The 17,735-nt window shown below is 48.3% G+C and overlaps 1 protein-coding gene across 1 annotated transcript; it reads right to left on the bottom strand.

Annotated features, from left to right (window-relative positions):
• Positions 1-1,900: 1,900 nt before the first annotated feature.
• On the bottom strand, positions 1,901-7,047 carry NODAL (nodal growth differentiation factor). The gene is made up of 3 exons (XM_073324742.1): positions 6,735-7,047; positions 3,076-3,887; positions 1,901-2,053 (listed from the first exon to the last, which is right to left on the bottom strand). Exons 1-3 carry the CDS (start codon positions 7,045-7,047, stop codon positions 1,901-1,903), a joined length of 1,278 nt encoding a protein of 425 aa, XP_073180843.1.
• Positions 7,048-17,735: the final 10,688 nt, after the last annotated feature.

Raw genomic sequence — 17,735 nt, 5'->3', positions numbered from 1 at the left:
TAAGGGATTCCCTCTGCCACAGTAGCTCCCTCCCCAGGGGGCCTCAATGCACAAAGGAAGTATGTGGGGTGGGGTGGGGGTCCCATGGAGATTAAAGCCAAAGAAGTAATTGCAACGGTGAAAACAAAGCATGATTCTGGAATATGCCAGGCACCATTTTATTTAAATATGTCTGTCTGTTTATTGGTCAATAATACAAGAAAAGACCTTGTATTGTGGATCTAGTTATTTAATCATAGTGTAGTTATCATGGCTTTAACACTGTGAGTTAGATTTTAGAGGTAAAGGGGTACTGAAGAAGCTAGAAGCATGAGCTGAGCTGAGATTTTCAGTCCAGAGGAGTCCGGTACATTTCAGTCCAGACCTCTGCACCTCCATGATACTCACAAGTTTGCTTGCCAGTAACAACCGTCTTGTTGTTTCTGGTTACGAGTGAGCCCTGCAGGGTTTGAGAGGAAGGATAGTCTTGTGCTTAAGCTGTTGGCTAGGGCTAAGGAGGCCTGGGTTTAAATCCTGAGACTGTTACAGAATCCCCATGTGACCTTGGACAAGCCAGTGAATTGCTCTGTGCCTCAGTTCCCCATCTGTTCAATGAGGATAACAATAGTTCCTTTCTGCCACTCTTGTCTGTTTAGACTGTAAACTCTTCAGGGCAGGGACTGTCTGTGTATGTACAGCACCTCGCACGATGGGGTTCCAATCTGTGTACCCAGTTACCCAGTGTAATACTAATCCTAAAAAGAATGCCATGTGTTCATTGTAATAGAAAATATCTAAATTCCCGAGACTGTCTTAATATTTAATCACACTAATGGTTGAGATTTTCAAAGCAAACACCTGTGCCTCTCCTCTCAGCCAGACTGTAACAGGCCAGAACATTTATCACACGTGGAAGAAAAACAAATAGCATTTGCCATGTTTAACAATAGTGAACAATAACAAAGGAGACCAAGCTAGTTGCATTCTCAATGGCTCTGTCCATTCCAAGGTCAAATGCTGCTCTCTGCCTCCTGGGTGCCTCGGCTGGGAGCAGAATTTGGCTCCTAACCTTTTTGCAAGAGATGCTTCACATCAAATATCCTGCAGACGAGAACATTTTCCCAGTGCAGTGTCTAGAAATACAGACTCCGAAAGGAAACCGTGCCGGCACAGCCCCAGAGGACAACGGCAGAGCAGTTAATGCCTATTGGTTTGGTTTAGACAAATAACACCGCGTGTAGATAAGGGGAAGCCCACAGAAAGGAAAGTAACTAGCACGCTCCGTTTTTTATTTATTTATTTATTTATTTATTTTGCTGGAAAACTGTTTTTGGGGGGTAGCGATAAAAATCTCTTGGCCTATATGCACGAAATATAGATCTATCTATTTACAACATTCACAGAACATTATGAAGAGCTATTTACACCTGAGTGAGTACCTTTTGCTGGCCAGCATTGGCCCAGTTCAGGCAAAGCTGCAGCAGGGGTTGCTGGGGGAAGGCAACAGCCATGAAATTCCCCTTGCAGAGCTTGCCTTCCCAGATTCTCCCATTGGGGGTGGGGTCTAATGTCAAGGGGGGTGTTGTGCATTTCCCACAGCCCTGCCTTTATCCTCCTCAGTCTTCTTCCCAGCCTTCTCTAGTGAGGGCTGCCTGGAGAGGCCAGGTCGGAATCCCAAGAGGACAGCTCCACCAGGGCAGCTTGATCCCTGTCATGCATTAATCTGTGGGTGGGTGATGACCTGAGCCTTTGTCTTTATAAGCACTTAGACTTCAGATCCTTGTGGATTGGTTCCTGGCTGCACAGGGCTTATTCCCTGCCACCCCCAGGGCAGGACGAGCCTCGAGTCTCATGTTGGTAGCCTGCCTGTGCTCATCACTGAGCCGCAGGATCTCTGTCACCCAGAGGAGAACAGCTTGCTTTAGTTGCAGCCACATTCCTCAATGATCATGTCTTCATGGTGGCGGAGGACGACTTCCCCTTTCTCATAGTACAGCATGGAGAGGGGGCTCATCTTGACCGGAGCACAGGCTGGACAGGGGACCCGGTTGGGCTGGTACAGCTTAAGCAAACTCTGTTGGGAAAGGGGAAGGCGTTAGTCATCTGGCTTGTACCAATGCAGCCTGTGGGCAAGGTTGGCCAACAAGTCTAGTGACTGTGGGTGCCCCACTTGAGACGCCTTACAGAGGCCTGATTCTTAGAAAGTGCTGAGCACCCACCCTCTGGGAACCTGGCCCTGGCAAGTCCGCTCCAGCTGTGCACCCAAAATCACTAGTCCCTTTGGAAAATCACCAGCCAGGATTTGGGCCAGATCTTGCTCCCACAAAAAGTGCTGTTGTTATCTGTATCCTGGTAGCACACACTAGCCCCAGCCATGACCCAGGACCCCATTGTGCAAGGCACTGTACAAACAGAACAAGAGCTGCCCCTTGCCCCCAAGTAGTCCTTGCTCTGTGAGTAGCCCTGCTGAAATCGATGAGGTTGCTCCTAGAGCACAGTACCCACTCAACAGCAGTATAGGTTCCCCTTATATAGCCTGGATGTAATAATGTTGCCAGGATAGGACCTGCTGCAGGTAAAGGAGCCAACCCTTGCACAGAACCCCACTGGCTCCAGCTGGCTGCAGGGCCTGACTGAGATTCCTGTGGCATGGAGGAGCTGCTTTCAGGGTGACGTTTCAGCTAGCGGATAGCAGCTGCTTGAGAACCTCCCCGCCACCCCAGTCTTAATTCACCCCAGTGTGTTTGGGTGGCAGAAGCCCTGTGCTCTGAGACATTTTAAAACTAGACTAGACTATACACTAAAAAGCACAGTGGCCAATCCTGCAATGGCTTTAGGATGGGAAAGGGGACATGGACTGTAGACTTAATGGGTCCTTCCCGTTTCGAATATCTCTGGTTCTAGGATGCTGTAGTTGGCTTAGCATTTTACATGAGATGAAACTTGGGAAACTGCCCACTATTCTTTGTGTTTCACTATAATCTCCATGCTCAGCAGACCACACCCTGCACAGAGCCAGGGGACCACTCATCCCATAGTGCTGGGGGGCAGTTTAGGGAACCTCTGCTCTAGCAGAGAGGAAGAGGCCTCACTTACCTGGATATATGCATGGTTAGTTGGTTTGAAGGTCTCATCCACGGGCGCTGGGCACTCTCCCGCACACCGATAGGCATTGTACTTCTTGGGGTAGACAATCCAGCTTCCCCAGCCAGTCTGCTCAAAGTTCACGATCATATCCACCCTCTTGCACAGAGACCTGCCTTCCTCCCCCAGGCCCGGGGTGGAGAGGTCGGCCATTTTAATCCTTCGCTTCTCCTGCTTGTTCCGGCGGTGCCGGCGGTTTCCCAGCTCTTTGGAGGCGTTGTCAATCATGACATGCTTGGAGGTCTCCGCAGTTCTGATGAGGGTGGATGTCCAGGAGGGCTCTGCTGAAGGTTTATCTTTGGAGAAGACGACCAGCAGGACCTTGTCCGTCACACCATGGGACACGGCTGGCTCCGCCTGGCTGGAGCCACTGGAATTCTGCACACCTGTCAAGTCAGTGACATTGCTGTCTGACCCAATCCGCTCCTGCCCCTGGGAGCCCTGAGCATCTGCATGCTTCCCGTTGCTGGAGGCCACCCCTTGGTGGAGCCAGGCCTGGAGCAAGCTGGTGACGTTGAACACTCTCCAGGAGGAGTGGCTGACCGCAGGACTGCTGGTGAAGGTGCCCAGGAAGAGCCTGTCCACGCAGGTCTGGTTGCCCTGGCGCTTGTGCTCGTGGCTGTGGTAGATGTCCACCGTCACGTTGTGGGCCTGGGGGAAGGACGGCAGGCGGACCCGCAGTTCAGCTAGCCTCACCTCATGGCTGCTGGAGATGGAGGTCAGGTCGAAAGAGAGAGTCCAGTGATCCCCAGCCTGGAGAGAACCTGCGAGAGACCAACACAGTGCCAGAGATGAGGGACCTGTCCAGCACAAAGCATTCACCCCACAGCCCCTTCTGGGGACTGTAAAGAATCCAGGGGTTGCCCACGGGGCACTGGTACCGCAGTGAGGGGTGGGCAGAGCTGCAATGCCCCCAGGAGAGCACTGGGGGGGTGGCACAATGCCTCTTGGAGCTTCTGGGGGTGCAGCTGCTGTGTGCCTGCTAACACCCTCACCCCCCCCCCATGACCATGAAGGCCAGGCCTGCTGGTTGGTGCATGGTGGAGCAGGGCAATGGGCCAGGCCTGGGGGAGCAGTCCTCTCGCTTTCACAATGGTCCCTTTCCCCTGGGTGTGGGATGCTCTGCCCCGTTCCAAGGGATCTCCCCCGGCCTGGACCCAGATTACCCCCCTACTCCCCACATGGGGAGTCGTATCTTGTTTATTGATTTAATTCGCTGGGTTCTGCCTAGGGTGGCACCGCAGGTAGGGGCCAAGGGGGCAAGGCGCCTTCTCTACCTTCTTTACATGGGTCCCATAAGGGCCAGGGAGAACTGCCGCTCTGTGCACTGCTCCCTACACCCGGCCCCAGCTCCATCCTTCGCCCCGGGGCATCAGCCGCCTTGCCCGGCCTTCACGCAGGAGAGCATGTTGCCCCTCACCAGGGGAGGTAGGAATAGACCCACAGCATCTGCACCCCCCTGGGGCTCCTGGAACATCTGCCTCCCCCCAAGTATTCTGCCTCCCAGTGCTGGCCCTGGGGCACTGCAGTACCACCCTGTCCTGGCCTCACTGGGCCTTGGTGGCCCTGGCCAGGCCTTTTCTATAGTATGTATTTAGGTGTCCTGTTCTCTAAAGGCACAAAGCCATCCCTCCGTGGGCCGAATGAGCTATGTAGTGATGCAGCAGCTTCCCCAGAGCCAGGAAGTATGGCAGGAGTGAACCTCAAACTTCACCCTGCTTTCCCCCACCAACACCAGCCCCGCCGGAGCAGCTGAGTCTTTAATGCACCCCAGTACTGCAGTCTAGTACTAAATGGTGGTCACACCCCCAACAAGAGGGGCAGATCTAATCCTATGCCCTCTGCTCTACAGGTCAAACGGCGACTCCTCCCCATATCCACCAGCTGCTTCTCCCAGTATCTCTTCCACCTTACCCGGACTGAGCTGCAGCCAGCTTGCCCTGACCATGCCCCAGTCTTACCAAGCACTGATTAACACAGTCCTGCCGTTAATGAGGGCTGGGGGGGGTTCAAGGAACCTCTAAGGGAATGCGTGATCAAAATCTCATTAAAATTCAATGGGATTGTGGCTTCTAATTCACTTAGACGCCTTTGAAAATCCCAGCCGAAGTAGTTTCCTTTTGTTGGGTTGTTTGAACATGTAAAGCACCATGGCATCCACCAGTCAGCCAGACTAGGCTTTGATATCCCATTCATTCCCATAGGATCAGAGTCCTGCATAAATACCTACTTCTCACCTAGTGCTTTTCATCAGTTGTTCTCAAAGCCCTTTGCAAAGGGGATGGGGAAACCGAGGCACAGAGTGGTAAAGTGACTTGCCCAAGGTCACTCAGCAGCAGTAGCAGAGCTGAGTCCTTACCCAGGGGTCTAGCTCCTAACCCACACTGCCTCCTGATAGAATTGTTCATTAATGCTGTTCATGCTGTTGGGTAAAATTGGCAAATTTTACCCAAGTGACTTAGGGTAGGTGCTTTTGAAAATGCTCCCTGTTGTCAGTTATTTACAGCATTAATTAAATAAAGTCCTGCGACTTAGAGTGGAGAAAACAGGAATTATGCTGATGGGAAGAAGCCCCACCCTTATTCCAAAGCACTAGAATAAGATTTACCAGGGTGTCTGTTTCCTTCCTTCTAGGGACTTTGCTAGGCGGTTGGTTATTTCAAACTTTCCTGTATCTGGCCGTGCTTGCTTCTGCAGCTATTTTAATGTTTGCTTGCCATTATACAGTCGTTTTTCAGAATCGGAGGCCACTGCTGCAGTCGGCAGGCCGAGGGCTCCCATGAATGGAGTTAGAAATGCAATGCCCTAAGGCTTTGAAAACTGCCTGGTGAATTAGACAGTCTGCTCCCTTCGCCATCCCAAGGGGCTGTTCTCCTTGCTGTATCCATGTTCTCCTTTGCATTCAACAAGCAGTTCATTAAAATCGCTGCACTGTGCCCCTAAATACTGCAATAGCACCCAGATTCTACAGCCTGAGACAGGACACCGGCGTGTTTAAGGGCACTAGCCAATCTCCCTGATCCCATGCTGGCCTGTGGCAGGCTGAGGAAGGGACCTACTCCTCTGTACAAAGATTTGCCTTTCCAAATAACCTGCCAGCCAAAGCTTGGATCCCAAGGGTAACACCTTAGCTTTTTTCAACCACTGGCAGGGGAAGCTAGGGCAAGCGTCCTCCCACTGCAGAGTTCAGGATCCAGGCTCAGGCTGACCCCTTCAGAGCAAGACATCCCCGCCCCCACTTCCCCCCTCCACATTTCTCTCCCCACATGCCACCCGTTAACAAAACAGCAACTGGCTATTGCCCAAGCTTGTTCCTGCCAGATGTCAAAACAGTACAGATGTGGATTGGGTCCCCATGGGGTCCCTTCTTCACAGACGTCTGGGGTCCCAATCCACAAAAGCAATGGCAAGAGAAGCACTGGAATAGCCAAGGCCCAACAGGGGAGAGTCTGATAAGCAGCAATCAGTCAATGAGGTCCTGACAAACCTGAGGGCTCAACCCCCATCACAGCATTGCTGCTGCTGAGCCAGGTCCTAGGGCAAGCTAGAAATACAGGGAAGGAAGGAAGGAAGGAAGAAAGAAAGAAAAAGAATAAATGAACATCACCTACTTCTAGCTACGAGGCTTAAGACTGAGTCAGATTCCTGCAGTGCTGATGCCTCCATGGTGGGCTGTCCCAGGTGATTCCCAATGACGAGGGATCTATACAGCTGCATCATGTACAAGGGGTACCGGAGAGCAGGGTGTGGGTGCCGGAAGCCACGGACTGTAGACAAACTCTTTAGCCCTGGGCTAGATCCTGCTGTATGTAACTGCTGCTCATCCTTCTGCTGTGAGAGACCGGTCGACTCTGACATGCCCAGCTGCATGAGGATGAGAGCCCAACACACCAGCTCCAAGCCGCACGTGTTCCTGGGTGGCATAGCTGCTGCTGCTGCTTCTCTCCAAACTAAGCTTCTTACGCTTCCCTCTGGCTCCTTTCAACACCCGGAGCTGTCTGGCTCTCTGAGTCTTTCCTCTTCACTGCTGCCTATTGACACTATATACCTGAGGCTCCCTGAGCAGGCTCTAGCCTGCAATCCTTTGATGTCAACACTCCCTCCATCCTGAGTCCAGAGCTGTCAAACCTTCTACAGTCTCCACATGGTCCCTATTCTTATGCAACCCCTCCCTCTAATGAGGAAGTGATGGGAAGACACACAGAGCAGGTGATTAATTACCTCTCAAAACTCTTCTCCATTATGCATTGGCCCAAACTGGAATGTGGCCTGAGTGATCATTTCCCAAGGGCCTGAGAATGGTCAGATCCTGAAATTCCCCTTCATCCTGGTGTATTTGCTGGTGGCTTCTGCTTTTACACTTTGCCCAGAGTGGGGGAATCTGGATTTGGGTGGCAATGTCTCTGGTTGTTAGATACTCATGATTTCAGTCTGGGTGATTGCCCTGTGACACTTGTGAAAAGGGGGCTGTGGAGGTGAAGGGTGAATTGTTTTATCTGGGACACTTTGCAGTGCAATAAGTGCAAAATCGAGTTATTCGGAGCATGGAAACAGGCTGACTGATTTTAACAGCAGCAAATTGGAAGTGAAGTGTCATGAGAGACAATATTAAGCTCAATCTTTGTATGATCAGGAAAGCACTGAGATTGCAGTACCAGAAGAACAAAGAGGAGAGATTTCAGAGTAGCAGCCATGTTAGTCTCAATGCTCAAATAAATTTGTTAGTCTCTAAGGTGCCACAAGTACTCCTTTTCTTTTTTCAAAGAGGAGAGAGAAGACTATGGAATTTCACTCCCTGTTTTTGCTTGTTTCTTTAGTTTTGTAAAGAACCTACCAGCTCCTTTTTACTGCAAGTCCCATTAGAAAATCAAATTCTCTCTGTATGCCCATTCTGGAGTGAAATTAGATAATAACTGAATTTTACTAACCAATAACAGGAAGCAAAATGCTTTTTTTGAAAACATCCCATTTCAAAGCAGAATTTCATCTCTTCTTCAACCGATCAGAGAAACTCACATCAGTAAGATGCCCTGAGATCAAAGGTTGGTCGTGTGTTCAGTCTGGTTTACGTTGTGCCGTACCATTTTATAAATCAGCAGAGTCCTCCTGGGTAACGCTCTTGCATCCGATGAAGTGAGCTGTAGCTCATGCATCCGATGAAGTGAGCTGTAGCTCACGAAAGCTCATGCTCAAATAAATTGGTTAGTCTCTAAGGTGCCACAAGTACTCCTTTTCTTTTTGCGAATACAGACTAACACGGCTGTTACTCTGAAACCTTTCATTTTTATGGCATCTTTCATAAAGAGTAAGGGCGCTGATCGAGTCCTGGCCAAATTCCAATTAGGATAATTATATTCTGGCTCCCTAAATTCCACCCCCAGCATTTTCAGTCAGATAGAATATTCTCCTCCTAACAATAGGGTTATTTTCGGGTAAGATGCTACTCTGCATGAGAAGGGGGATCAGAACCTGGCTTGGGGAGAGTCAGGACATACCAGGTGTTTGTGGGAAAAGTCAGGAATTGAACAGCGATCTCCCAAGTTCTAGTTTACTGCCTTATATCCAAAACTAAATCAGGCTCCTACATCTTTATATCCTGTCTATCTACTGCGCAATTTTTATTTATTATACGTGCCATCTGAAGCAGGTATATTAGAGGACAATAATGAGTGTAATTTAGTCCCCAACCTTGATGGAATAATAGATGTGTAAGGTCTGTAGGGAACTGTCTGGCTCCATGTGATTCAATGGACCTTTCAGCTAACATGGAGTTCCAAAGGTAAGCTCTGGCGTACAGAGATCTCTTGTGGATTTGCCACTCCCTGAAGGATTTTGGGCCCATAAGCCAGCGATCCTGTACCCATTTAAGGACCCAGTGGTTTCCTGTGTGGAAACTTATGTAGGAAATTTGAGTGCAGGATCTGGTCTTGTGTCATTTTTTCCCCCATCTGTGATGGGAATAAACTGGATAATAATCTATGGAATAAAAACATTTGTTTGCTTAATCCAGTTGTACATTGACACAAGCCGCTGCTGTAGGTGAGGCATGTTCTTTGCCTTGCAGCTCTCCAGCTGGAGAGGCCATGAGGGAAAGTTTCGATTCCTGCTCCACCACAGACTCCCTGTGTGACCTTGGGAAGTCACTGAGTCTGTCTTGCCCCAGCTCTATCCATACGATGGGGACAAGACCACTTCCTTCCTGACAGAGGTGTGGTGAGGATAAATGCACTACTCGGTGAGGCGGGTCACACCCAACATACATAACTGGAGACCGCCCATCCTTAATAGGAGAAGAAGCGTATGTCCTGGGTCACCACCAAGCTTGCCCCCGAAACCAACGTCTGCCACTGCTCTAACCAAATCTATGCCCTTGGAAACCCGCCTCTCCCCGAAGAAACAGACCAGTGTCCTGGCCTCCTTCTCCTCATTTAATAACCCTCAAGGTCTCTCCAGCCAGCTACCATAATGAGATCTGCAGCAGCAAGACCAGCCACCAAACTCTAACCCCTCCCAACAGAGGGGAGGAAGCTGGGACTCTAGGAAGAAGGGCACCAGCCTCTCTGGTGCCGTGGAGAACACCTCTGAGCACTCTCTGTTCTCCCAGCCAGCAGCCCTGCCAATACACGAAAGAATCCATCCTTGTTCTGATGCTTCGGATTTCACTTGAAGGTCCAATCAACTTCAAAGCAAATCCTTTCATCTTCTTGATTTGAAGGGACGTTCCAGCATTGATCCACAATCTACTCGGGTTTGTTTCCTTTCATAGTTCCTCGGGCCTTGGCAATGTGACGCCACGTGTCTGGAACCTGCATCTGACCTTGTGTCTTCCACGGGCAGCGGAGGAGTCGCAGTTGCCGCTACAAGAGGCAATGATGCCCCACCCATTGGATTGCAAGGTAAGGCAAGATGGCTAGAAGCTCATTGGAGGCTAACCCAAACAACGGGCCAGATTCATCCCTGGCACAATCCCCTTTACTCCCATGGAGTTACACCAGAGGTCAACTTCATCCATTATGCTAAGCTCTGAATGCAGCTTCAGTGGACCACCAAGGAGAGTGGGTTACAAAGGCAGAGGGTCTCCTAATGAGACCTCCCTGCCAGTGGCCCTGGAGAGTTCAGCCCCTGGTACTGGGACCAAGAGCCTCCCAGCTGACCTTACCTGTTGGAATGGGATATAAAGTGAGAGGCATCTGTGGGTTACTGGGTCCCAGACAGCTTAGTGCAGATTGTCACCAACAGCTTCATGGCACCCACAAATGAACAGGAAGCCAGTACCAAGACCTGAACACGGGTGCAATAAGACCATAGTGACCTGCCTGCTTAGATCATCTGGGTATATCTAATTTAACCAATTCCCTGCCATTGTAGGCATCACCCCAGTCCCTCCTACTCTCTGCCTGTGGCTTACAACAGTTTAGTCTCCTGAGGGCTGTAATATTTTGGTCTAATTCAGGTGGTTGTGCTTGGTGTGCTGTGGCTGGGTGGGGCTTAGTGGCCTGTGGTACACAGGCGGCCAGACGATATGGTCCGGTAAGGCCAAAAGGGACCAAACTTTATGGCTCGGTCAGAAGGCAGATTGCTTCATTGCATTGCATGGCAAAGGCATGGATGTCCACTGTGAGGCCACCATCTCTTGGCCAGCCACAGATGGGGAAAGGTCCTTGTGCCCACGAGCTGTGACGGATCCAACTGGAGTCCACCTTGCTGAAAGGCCGGCAAACGTTCCCAGTACTTCCTTTTGCTGCCACTACCATGGCAACCTCCTTTTGCTTTTGCAGCAGCTGGCTTGCTGGCACCCAGGTCTGTCAGCCACACATTTTGGATGCTACAGTCTCCTTCAGCTTTGATGATGACACCTCCTTTTTAGTGTATACGTGCAGTCCAGGCTGTTTCACCATCTCTCCGGTGTCTTCACACACTGCACTCATTGAATAGAAGGGGAGAGGAAACCTATCCCTTTATGAGAGCGCAATTTCCCTGGGCTGCCCTCTGGGGTTTCTCACAGAGGAAGATGTTGGAATCACTTTCAGAGTAGCAGCCATGTTAGTCTGTATCCGCAAAAAGAAAAGGAGGACTTTTGGCACCTTAGAGACTATACTCAAATAAACTGGTTAAGCTTTCGTGAGCTACAGCTCACTTCATCGGATGTGTACGCTCTTTGGGCCAGACACTGTGTCTGCATACAGGAAAGAATGTATGTTTGAGGCAGGAATGGCGATAGTTAAACTGACTCGAATGGAATAGAAGTAAATCCATTTTTTTTTAATGTGCCTTAGGTGTTGTAGAGAAGAATTAGTAATAATTAAAAGGGAAGCTGCTATCTTGATGATCAGATAATGCAGAATAGGCTGGAAAACCTCGGCTCTGAGAAAGTGCTGGAAATCAGTGAGTGCCTGGAAAGCAAGTTCTGTCACTTATGTTTTGCTTTTAGTTTGTTTTATGCAGCGCACAGCTGTCCAACCAACTGTAAGATCAGCCAGGCATAAAGTTTGAAAGAAATGGTAGAACTTGTCTAACACAGATCAGTAGCTCTATTGAAACAAACTTTTTAAAAAAAAAAGTTCTATCCCTCTTGCTTATCCCTGCGTGCATATACCCAAACATCTAGCTCTGACGAAAGCAGGTACAACTTTGCGGGTTTCAAGGCTGTTCAAGGAGTAGCCTCAAATTCAGCCAGGTCTGAACATTTTCAAAAGCACTTAAGTCCTATTTTCAAAAGTGACATGGGCACTTACGCCCCAATGAAAATCAATAGGAGTTAGGAGCCTAAATACCCTTGTGGCTCTGGGCCTTAGGAGCTTACTTTAAATTCAATGGGGGTTAGGCTCCTAAGTCACTTTACATGCTTTTGAAAATGTTACTTTGGGTCTAAAATTGCAAAAGTAAAGTATTTCTGGGGTCCACTGACACTAAGGAGCCATAAAAAGATGTCTGTCTGCTACAGACATTTTAAGCTTGGACATTTTGTGGCAGTATTGTTTGCATGTTTCCCTTTACTCAAGCAGAGTAGTTGTTATTCATGGATTCATTTTTCCCTAATGCAAATACAGGAATGTTGTCTCTGGGAACGTATTGTACTACATTGCTTTCTAGCATTCATCTTTCTCTTTCCAGGCAAGTCCCCATGAGCTGGTCTCTGACGTGGGTTCCTACTGCCACCCAGCGGCCAGAGAAGTAAATCTTCTCTTTTCCTTACTAGTTTCAGAGTAGCACCTGTGTTAGTCTGTATTCGCTAAAAGAAAAGGAGGACTTGTGGCACCTTAGAGACTAACCAATTTACTTGAGCATAAGCTTTCCTGAGCTACATCTCACTTCGTTGGATGCAAACGATGAAGTGAGCTGTAGCTCACGAAAGCTCATGCTCAAATAAATTGGTTAGTCTCTAAGGTGCCACAAGTCCTCCTTTTCTTTTTTCCTTACTGTCTTTTTGGTCTATTTTCCATTTCTCCCCAGCACGCAGTTAACATACAAGATTCCAGCGCTCTCCACTGCTATTAACTTTTCCCCAGCATGCAATATCTGGAATGAAGTGGGGCTATATTTCCCCCATCTTGTGAAACACACTGTCCATATTCTCACCACAGTTATTCTGGCCTACCGAGAGGAACCAGGTAACTATAGCTTAGTTAACTTGACATTGATCTTGGGGAAAAATCATGGAAAGGCTGATACAGGACTCAGTCAGTAAAGAATTAAAAGGTGGTAGCATAATTAATGCCAATCAGCACAGCTGTCTGGTCAGCTAAACTCAATATCATTTTTATGAGATTACAAGTTTAATTGATAAAGGTCATTGTGTTGACATGGAAAAACTTGAATAAAGCATTTGATTTAGACCTGCCCAGTAAGAGCACTATATAAAATCAGTATAGCTCATATTACGTAGATTAAAATCCAGTGAACTGGTCGATTTTTTACAAGGCAATTGTAAGTGAGGAATCCTCCTCCAAAGGAGGGGTTTGCAGTACAACCCCACAGGGATCTGTTCTTGGCACAATGCTATTCAATATCTTTATCTATGATCTGGAAGGAAATATAAAATCATTGCTGGTAAAGTTTTCAGATGACACACGAATTGGTAGAGTGGCAACTAATGATGAGGATAGGTCAGCTATACAGACCGGCTTGGATTGCTTGGTACGCTGGGCTCACGTGAACAGCAGGTGTTTTAATACAGGCAAATGCAAAGCCCTACATCGAGGAACCAAGAATGTAGGTCTCAATTAAAGGATGGGGTGGGGAAGTACCCTGGAAAGCAGTGACTTTGAAAAGGATTTGGGGGGTCACAGGACGTGATCTCCCAGCGTCATGCTGTTGCTAACAGTGCTAATGCAACATAAGCTGGGGAATATCAGATAGGAGTAGGGAAGGAGTATTCGCTTTGTATCCAGCATTGGTGAGACCGTTACTGGAATGGTTGGATTCTTTATCACATAAAAGTCTCTAAGTCAAGACTGGATGTCTTTCAAATATATGCTGTAGTTCAACTACAAGTTATGGGCTTGATACTGGAATCACTGAAATTCGATGGCCTTTTCTGATGCAGGCTTAAAATATATTCATCTATGTATAAAGCTCAGAAGAACATAAGAATGGCCACACTGGGCCAGACCAAAGGTCCATCCAGCCCAGTATCCTGTCGTCTGACAGTGGCCAATGCCAGGTGCCCCAGAGGGAATGAACAGATCAGGTAACCATCAAGTGATCCATCCTCTGTTGCTCCTTCCCAGCTTCTGGCAAACAGAGGCTAGGGACTCCATCCCTGCCCACCCTGGCTAATAGCCATTGATGGACCTGTCCTCCATGAACTTATCTAGTTCTTTTTTGGACCCTGTTATAGTCTTGGCCTTCACAACCTCCTCTGGCAAGGAGTCCCACTAACTGCATTGTGTGAATAAATACTTCCTTTTGTTTGTTTTAAAACTGCTGCCTATTAAAATAGTAGTTGTTTAAACTAGAAGTTAGTATTAAAATAGAAGAAGTTTGATCTATGTTAATGATGGTATATGGCTCATAGCACTGCATTTAGATGTACTGTAAGTTGCACATGAGTAAGTTGGTGTGAATATGAATTTAATTTGAGGGTAAACTGTTGTAACTTACCCAGCAAAGGGGCAAAAGGGTAGGGTTGTAGCAGGAAAAGCAACAAACAGGAGAGCATAGGGAGCTGTAAGATACAGTAAAGGGGGAGACTGATACCTTTTAAACGCTCCTGTTCGTCTTGCTAGCAGGAGTTTGTTAGAAATCAGTTACTTCAAACAGATGATCCATATTGCCATTTTAGGATGAAAATGCAACGGATTTCTTGACACATGATTTTGATTGGTATCTGATCCAGCACAGATTGAAATGGCTCTGGATGGAGATGGAAGCATAGCAGAGTACCAAATACACATTCTCCCCCTCCCCACTCAACTCTGCACATGCTCAGAACGTCAAGGATCTGCTCTGTCTCTAGCTCAGGATCAAAGAGTCCAGTTATGGTCCCACAGCCACTTAGGAAAATGAAAAAAACATTGTTGTTTCTTCCTTCTGAAGTGTTCAAAATATTGATGGCTTTTAAAGGCATTTAAAGCCAAGAGAATTTTGACTTCAAACAGACTGATCTTGAAAGTCTGCTTTCGCTCTGAGGGAAACAGACTCATTAAACTCAACTGGGGCAAAATGCTACACTCTGATGCAGGCAACGTACCTCGATTCCCAGTGCATGCATAGAACTCAGTCGGAGAGGGGATCATAGGAATGGTCCTTTCAGTCTCACATCTTGTCTCCAACAGCCACCGGTACCAAGTACTTCAAAGGAAGGTGCAAGAAACCCCATTTTGGACAATAATGGAATAACCCACCCAGATGGAGAGTTTCTGGTGTGAGCAGAGGTGTGGGTGAGAAGAATTGTGTATACTCCTGCAGTGCTCGAGCCAGAAGGACTTGGAGAGACTCAAGCCCACAAGATTGCCACATCTGAAACCCACAACTTCAACTTCCCAGCCTCTTATGGGCCAGAATTGATTCCCTGCAGGTAAGGCAGAAGGATTTCCCTGTCTGAGTTCCACACCTCTGCTGTCGGGCTCAGCGCTTGGCAATGTGGGATGTCCCCTCCCCAGGCTTGAGAGTCACCACTCCAGCCCGAGCCATAACATCTACACAAGCTCTGCTACCACTGACCTAGGCCTGGAGGTCTCCCCAGGTGCAGTGTTGATAGGCCCTGAGCGACCGAGGGAGACGACTGGACTAGCAGTGAGCACGCAGTGTGGTGATGCAGGAGATGGATGGGAAGGGGGTAGGGGGCTGAGAGAAGATCAGGAAGCTGGGCAGGAGGAGGATGGGGTTGGTCAGTGTCTGGGGGCGAGAGAGATGGAAGGATGCCATTAGTGGTAAATTAAGGGAGAGACTTTCAGCACCAACAGGCTGGACAGCAGCTCCCCTGGATGAGAACTCCAGGGCAAGAAGGCAGCTCCAGGGCATTGTTACAATCCCTTTTATTTCCTCCCTGGCCAAGGTGGGCCTTTGCTTTGCCTTCTGTCATTAGTTACTATTTACGTAGACTGCAGTGACTTCCCAAATTCACAATCATCTAGGCCACCAACATAACCCCAGCCATAGTATTTCACCCAGTGATTCCTACTGAGCCCAGCATTTAGTACTGGAACTAGTGCACTCCATTGAAAGAGACATCCACTCTACCCTTCAGAGGGAAGGGTACACCAGCATCCCAGCAGGGACTGCTCTCCACAACTCTGCCCTCATTTTATGGCTTCTTACAGCTCTCATCATTGAAATATGTAGGTGTCACTGGACAATGATAGGTTTCAGAGTAGCAGCCGTGTTAGTTTGTATTTGCAAAAAGAAAAGGAGTACTTGTGGCACCTTAGAGTAGTTAGAGAAGGAGGCTAAGATTTGCAATAACGGGTGCTCAAAGTAAAGCTCCTGAGTCCATATCTAGGCACCCACAGAAATAACCTGATTATACAGGTCAACTCCCACTAATTGAGTTTGGTACCTAAGTCTGGATTTAGGAGTCTAACTGGAGTAACGCATTTTTAAAAATCTTTCCCTAAATTTGGGTAAGATCCCTCTAGATGATCCTTTCCTCCTCTTTTAATAAATGAGCATATTTGCCTCAACCTTTATCCAGATTGTGCCATTCCTATTTGTCAGTTACTATATGTGACAATCTTATCTTCGCTATCAGTGTTCAGATACCAAGGTGATAAGTGATACTGTAAAATTGAGAAAGAGACCAAGCAAAGTAATAGAAGAGCTGATCTGAGACTCTAAATAACAAAAGCATATGGGATGATAAGACAGCATTTGCTTCTGTACAGGCCTATTTCTTCCTGCTTTTTGTCTGTCTGAGCCCCAAACCGCTATATAATAGAGGGGAGCAGATGGGTCCTAATACCAAGGAGACCTTGTTTTCTTTGGTAAATTGGGCATTCATCTTTAGTAAATTGGACATTTGTAGCACTCCAAGGCCCCCATCATGACTATCATGCTAAGCTATTACCAGCAGGACAGTGGGGTGGGAGGAGGTATTGTTTCATATTCTCTGTGTATATATAAGGTCTGCTGCAGTTTCCACGGTATGCATCCGATGAAGTGAGCTGTAGCTCACGAAAGCTCATGCTCAAATAAATTGGTTAGTCTCTAAGGTGCCACAAGTACTCCTTTTCTTTTTGCGAATACAGACTAACACGGCTGTTACTCTGAAACAATAGAAGTAGTAATTATGCTGCAAGAGACTGGCTAGTGAACCACTTCCCTCTATTAGATTATGATCTGAGATAAACCTTACCTGTATTGAAGTAGTTCCTATAAGCTAGTGGTTGTCAACCAGGAGTCTGGGGGCCCCCTGGGAGGGCGACAAGCAGGTTTCACGGGGGCTGCCAACCAGGGCTAGCATTAGACCTGTTGAGGTCCAGGGCAGAAAGCTGAAGCCCCACCACATGGGGTTCAGGGCCCTGAGCTTCGGCCCCGAGCTTCAGCCCCATCCCCTGGGGCTGAAGCCGAAGCCTGAACAAGTTAGTTTTGCAGGGTCCCCTGTGGTGTGGGTCTCTGGGCAATTGCCCTATTTGCTAACCCCTAACACCAGCCCTGGCTTTTATATGCAGAAAACCAGTTGTGGCACAGCTGGACCATGGAGTTTTATAGCATGTTGTGGGAGCTCGGAAAGAGAACCCCGATATAGGCCTCCAATGGAGGATCAAAGCCCCATTGTGGTAGGTCTGGATAGACAGACATCTCCCTTCTTCAGAGTTTAAAAGCTTTATTTTGAGGAAAGGCGCAACTGGGGCGGGTGGAGGGGAAGTAAACTAAGGCAGGACAAAGTAATAGTGATACTGATGCATTTTAATGGAGACAAACCAATGAGTTGCAGCAATCTCAGGTCAGCAGCTGGCCTTTTGGCAGAACGGCTTATCTTCAGCGGTAGATAGATTCCTGCCTTTCCTAGATTCCTGGGAGCCTGCTGAAGTCACAGCCTAGCAGTATGACTTCAGCATCATGGGCCATGATACTCCGACGCAGGCGGGGGAGTCACTGCACGGCGGTGGGGGGGCACGCAGCACGGCACAGCACAGTGATGTCACTGTGCTGCAGTGGGTGACGTCATG

The sequence above is a fragment of the Lepidochelys kempii genome, chromosome 26, assembly GCF_965140265.1.
Source record: "Lepidochelys kempii isolate rLepKem1 chromosome 26, rLepKem1.hap2, whole genome shotgun sequence".
Classification (NCBI taxonomy): Eukaryota; Metazoa; Chordata; order Testudines; family Cheloniidae; genus Lepidochelys; species Lepidochelys kempii.
The sequence above is the reverse complement of the archived record's forward strand: the minus strand, read 5'-3'. Positions and strand labels throughout refer to the sequence as shown.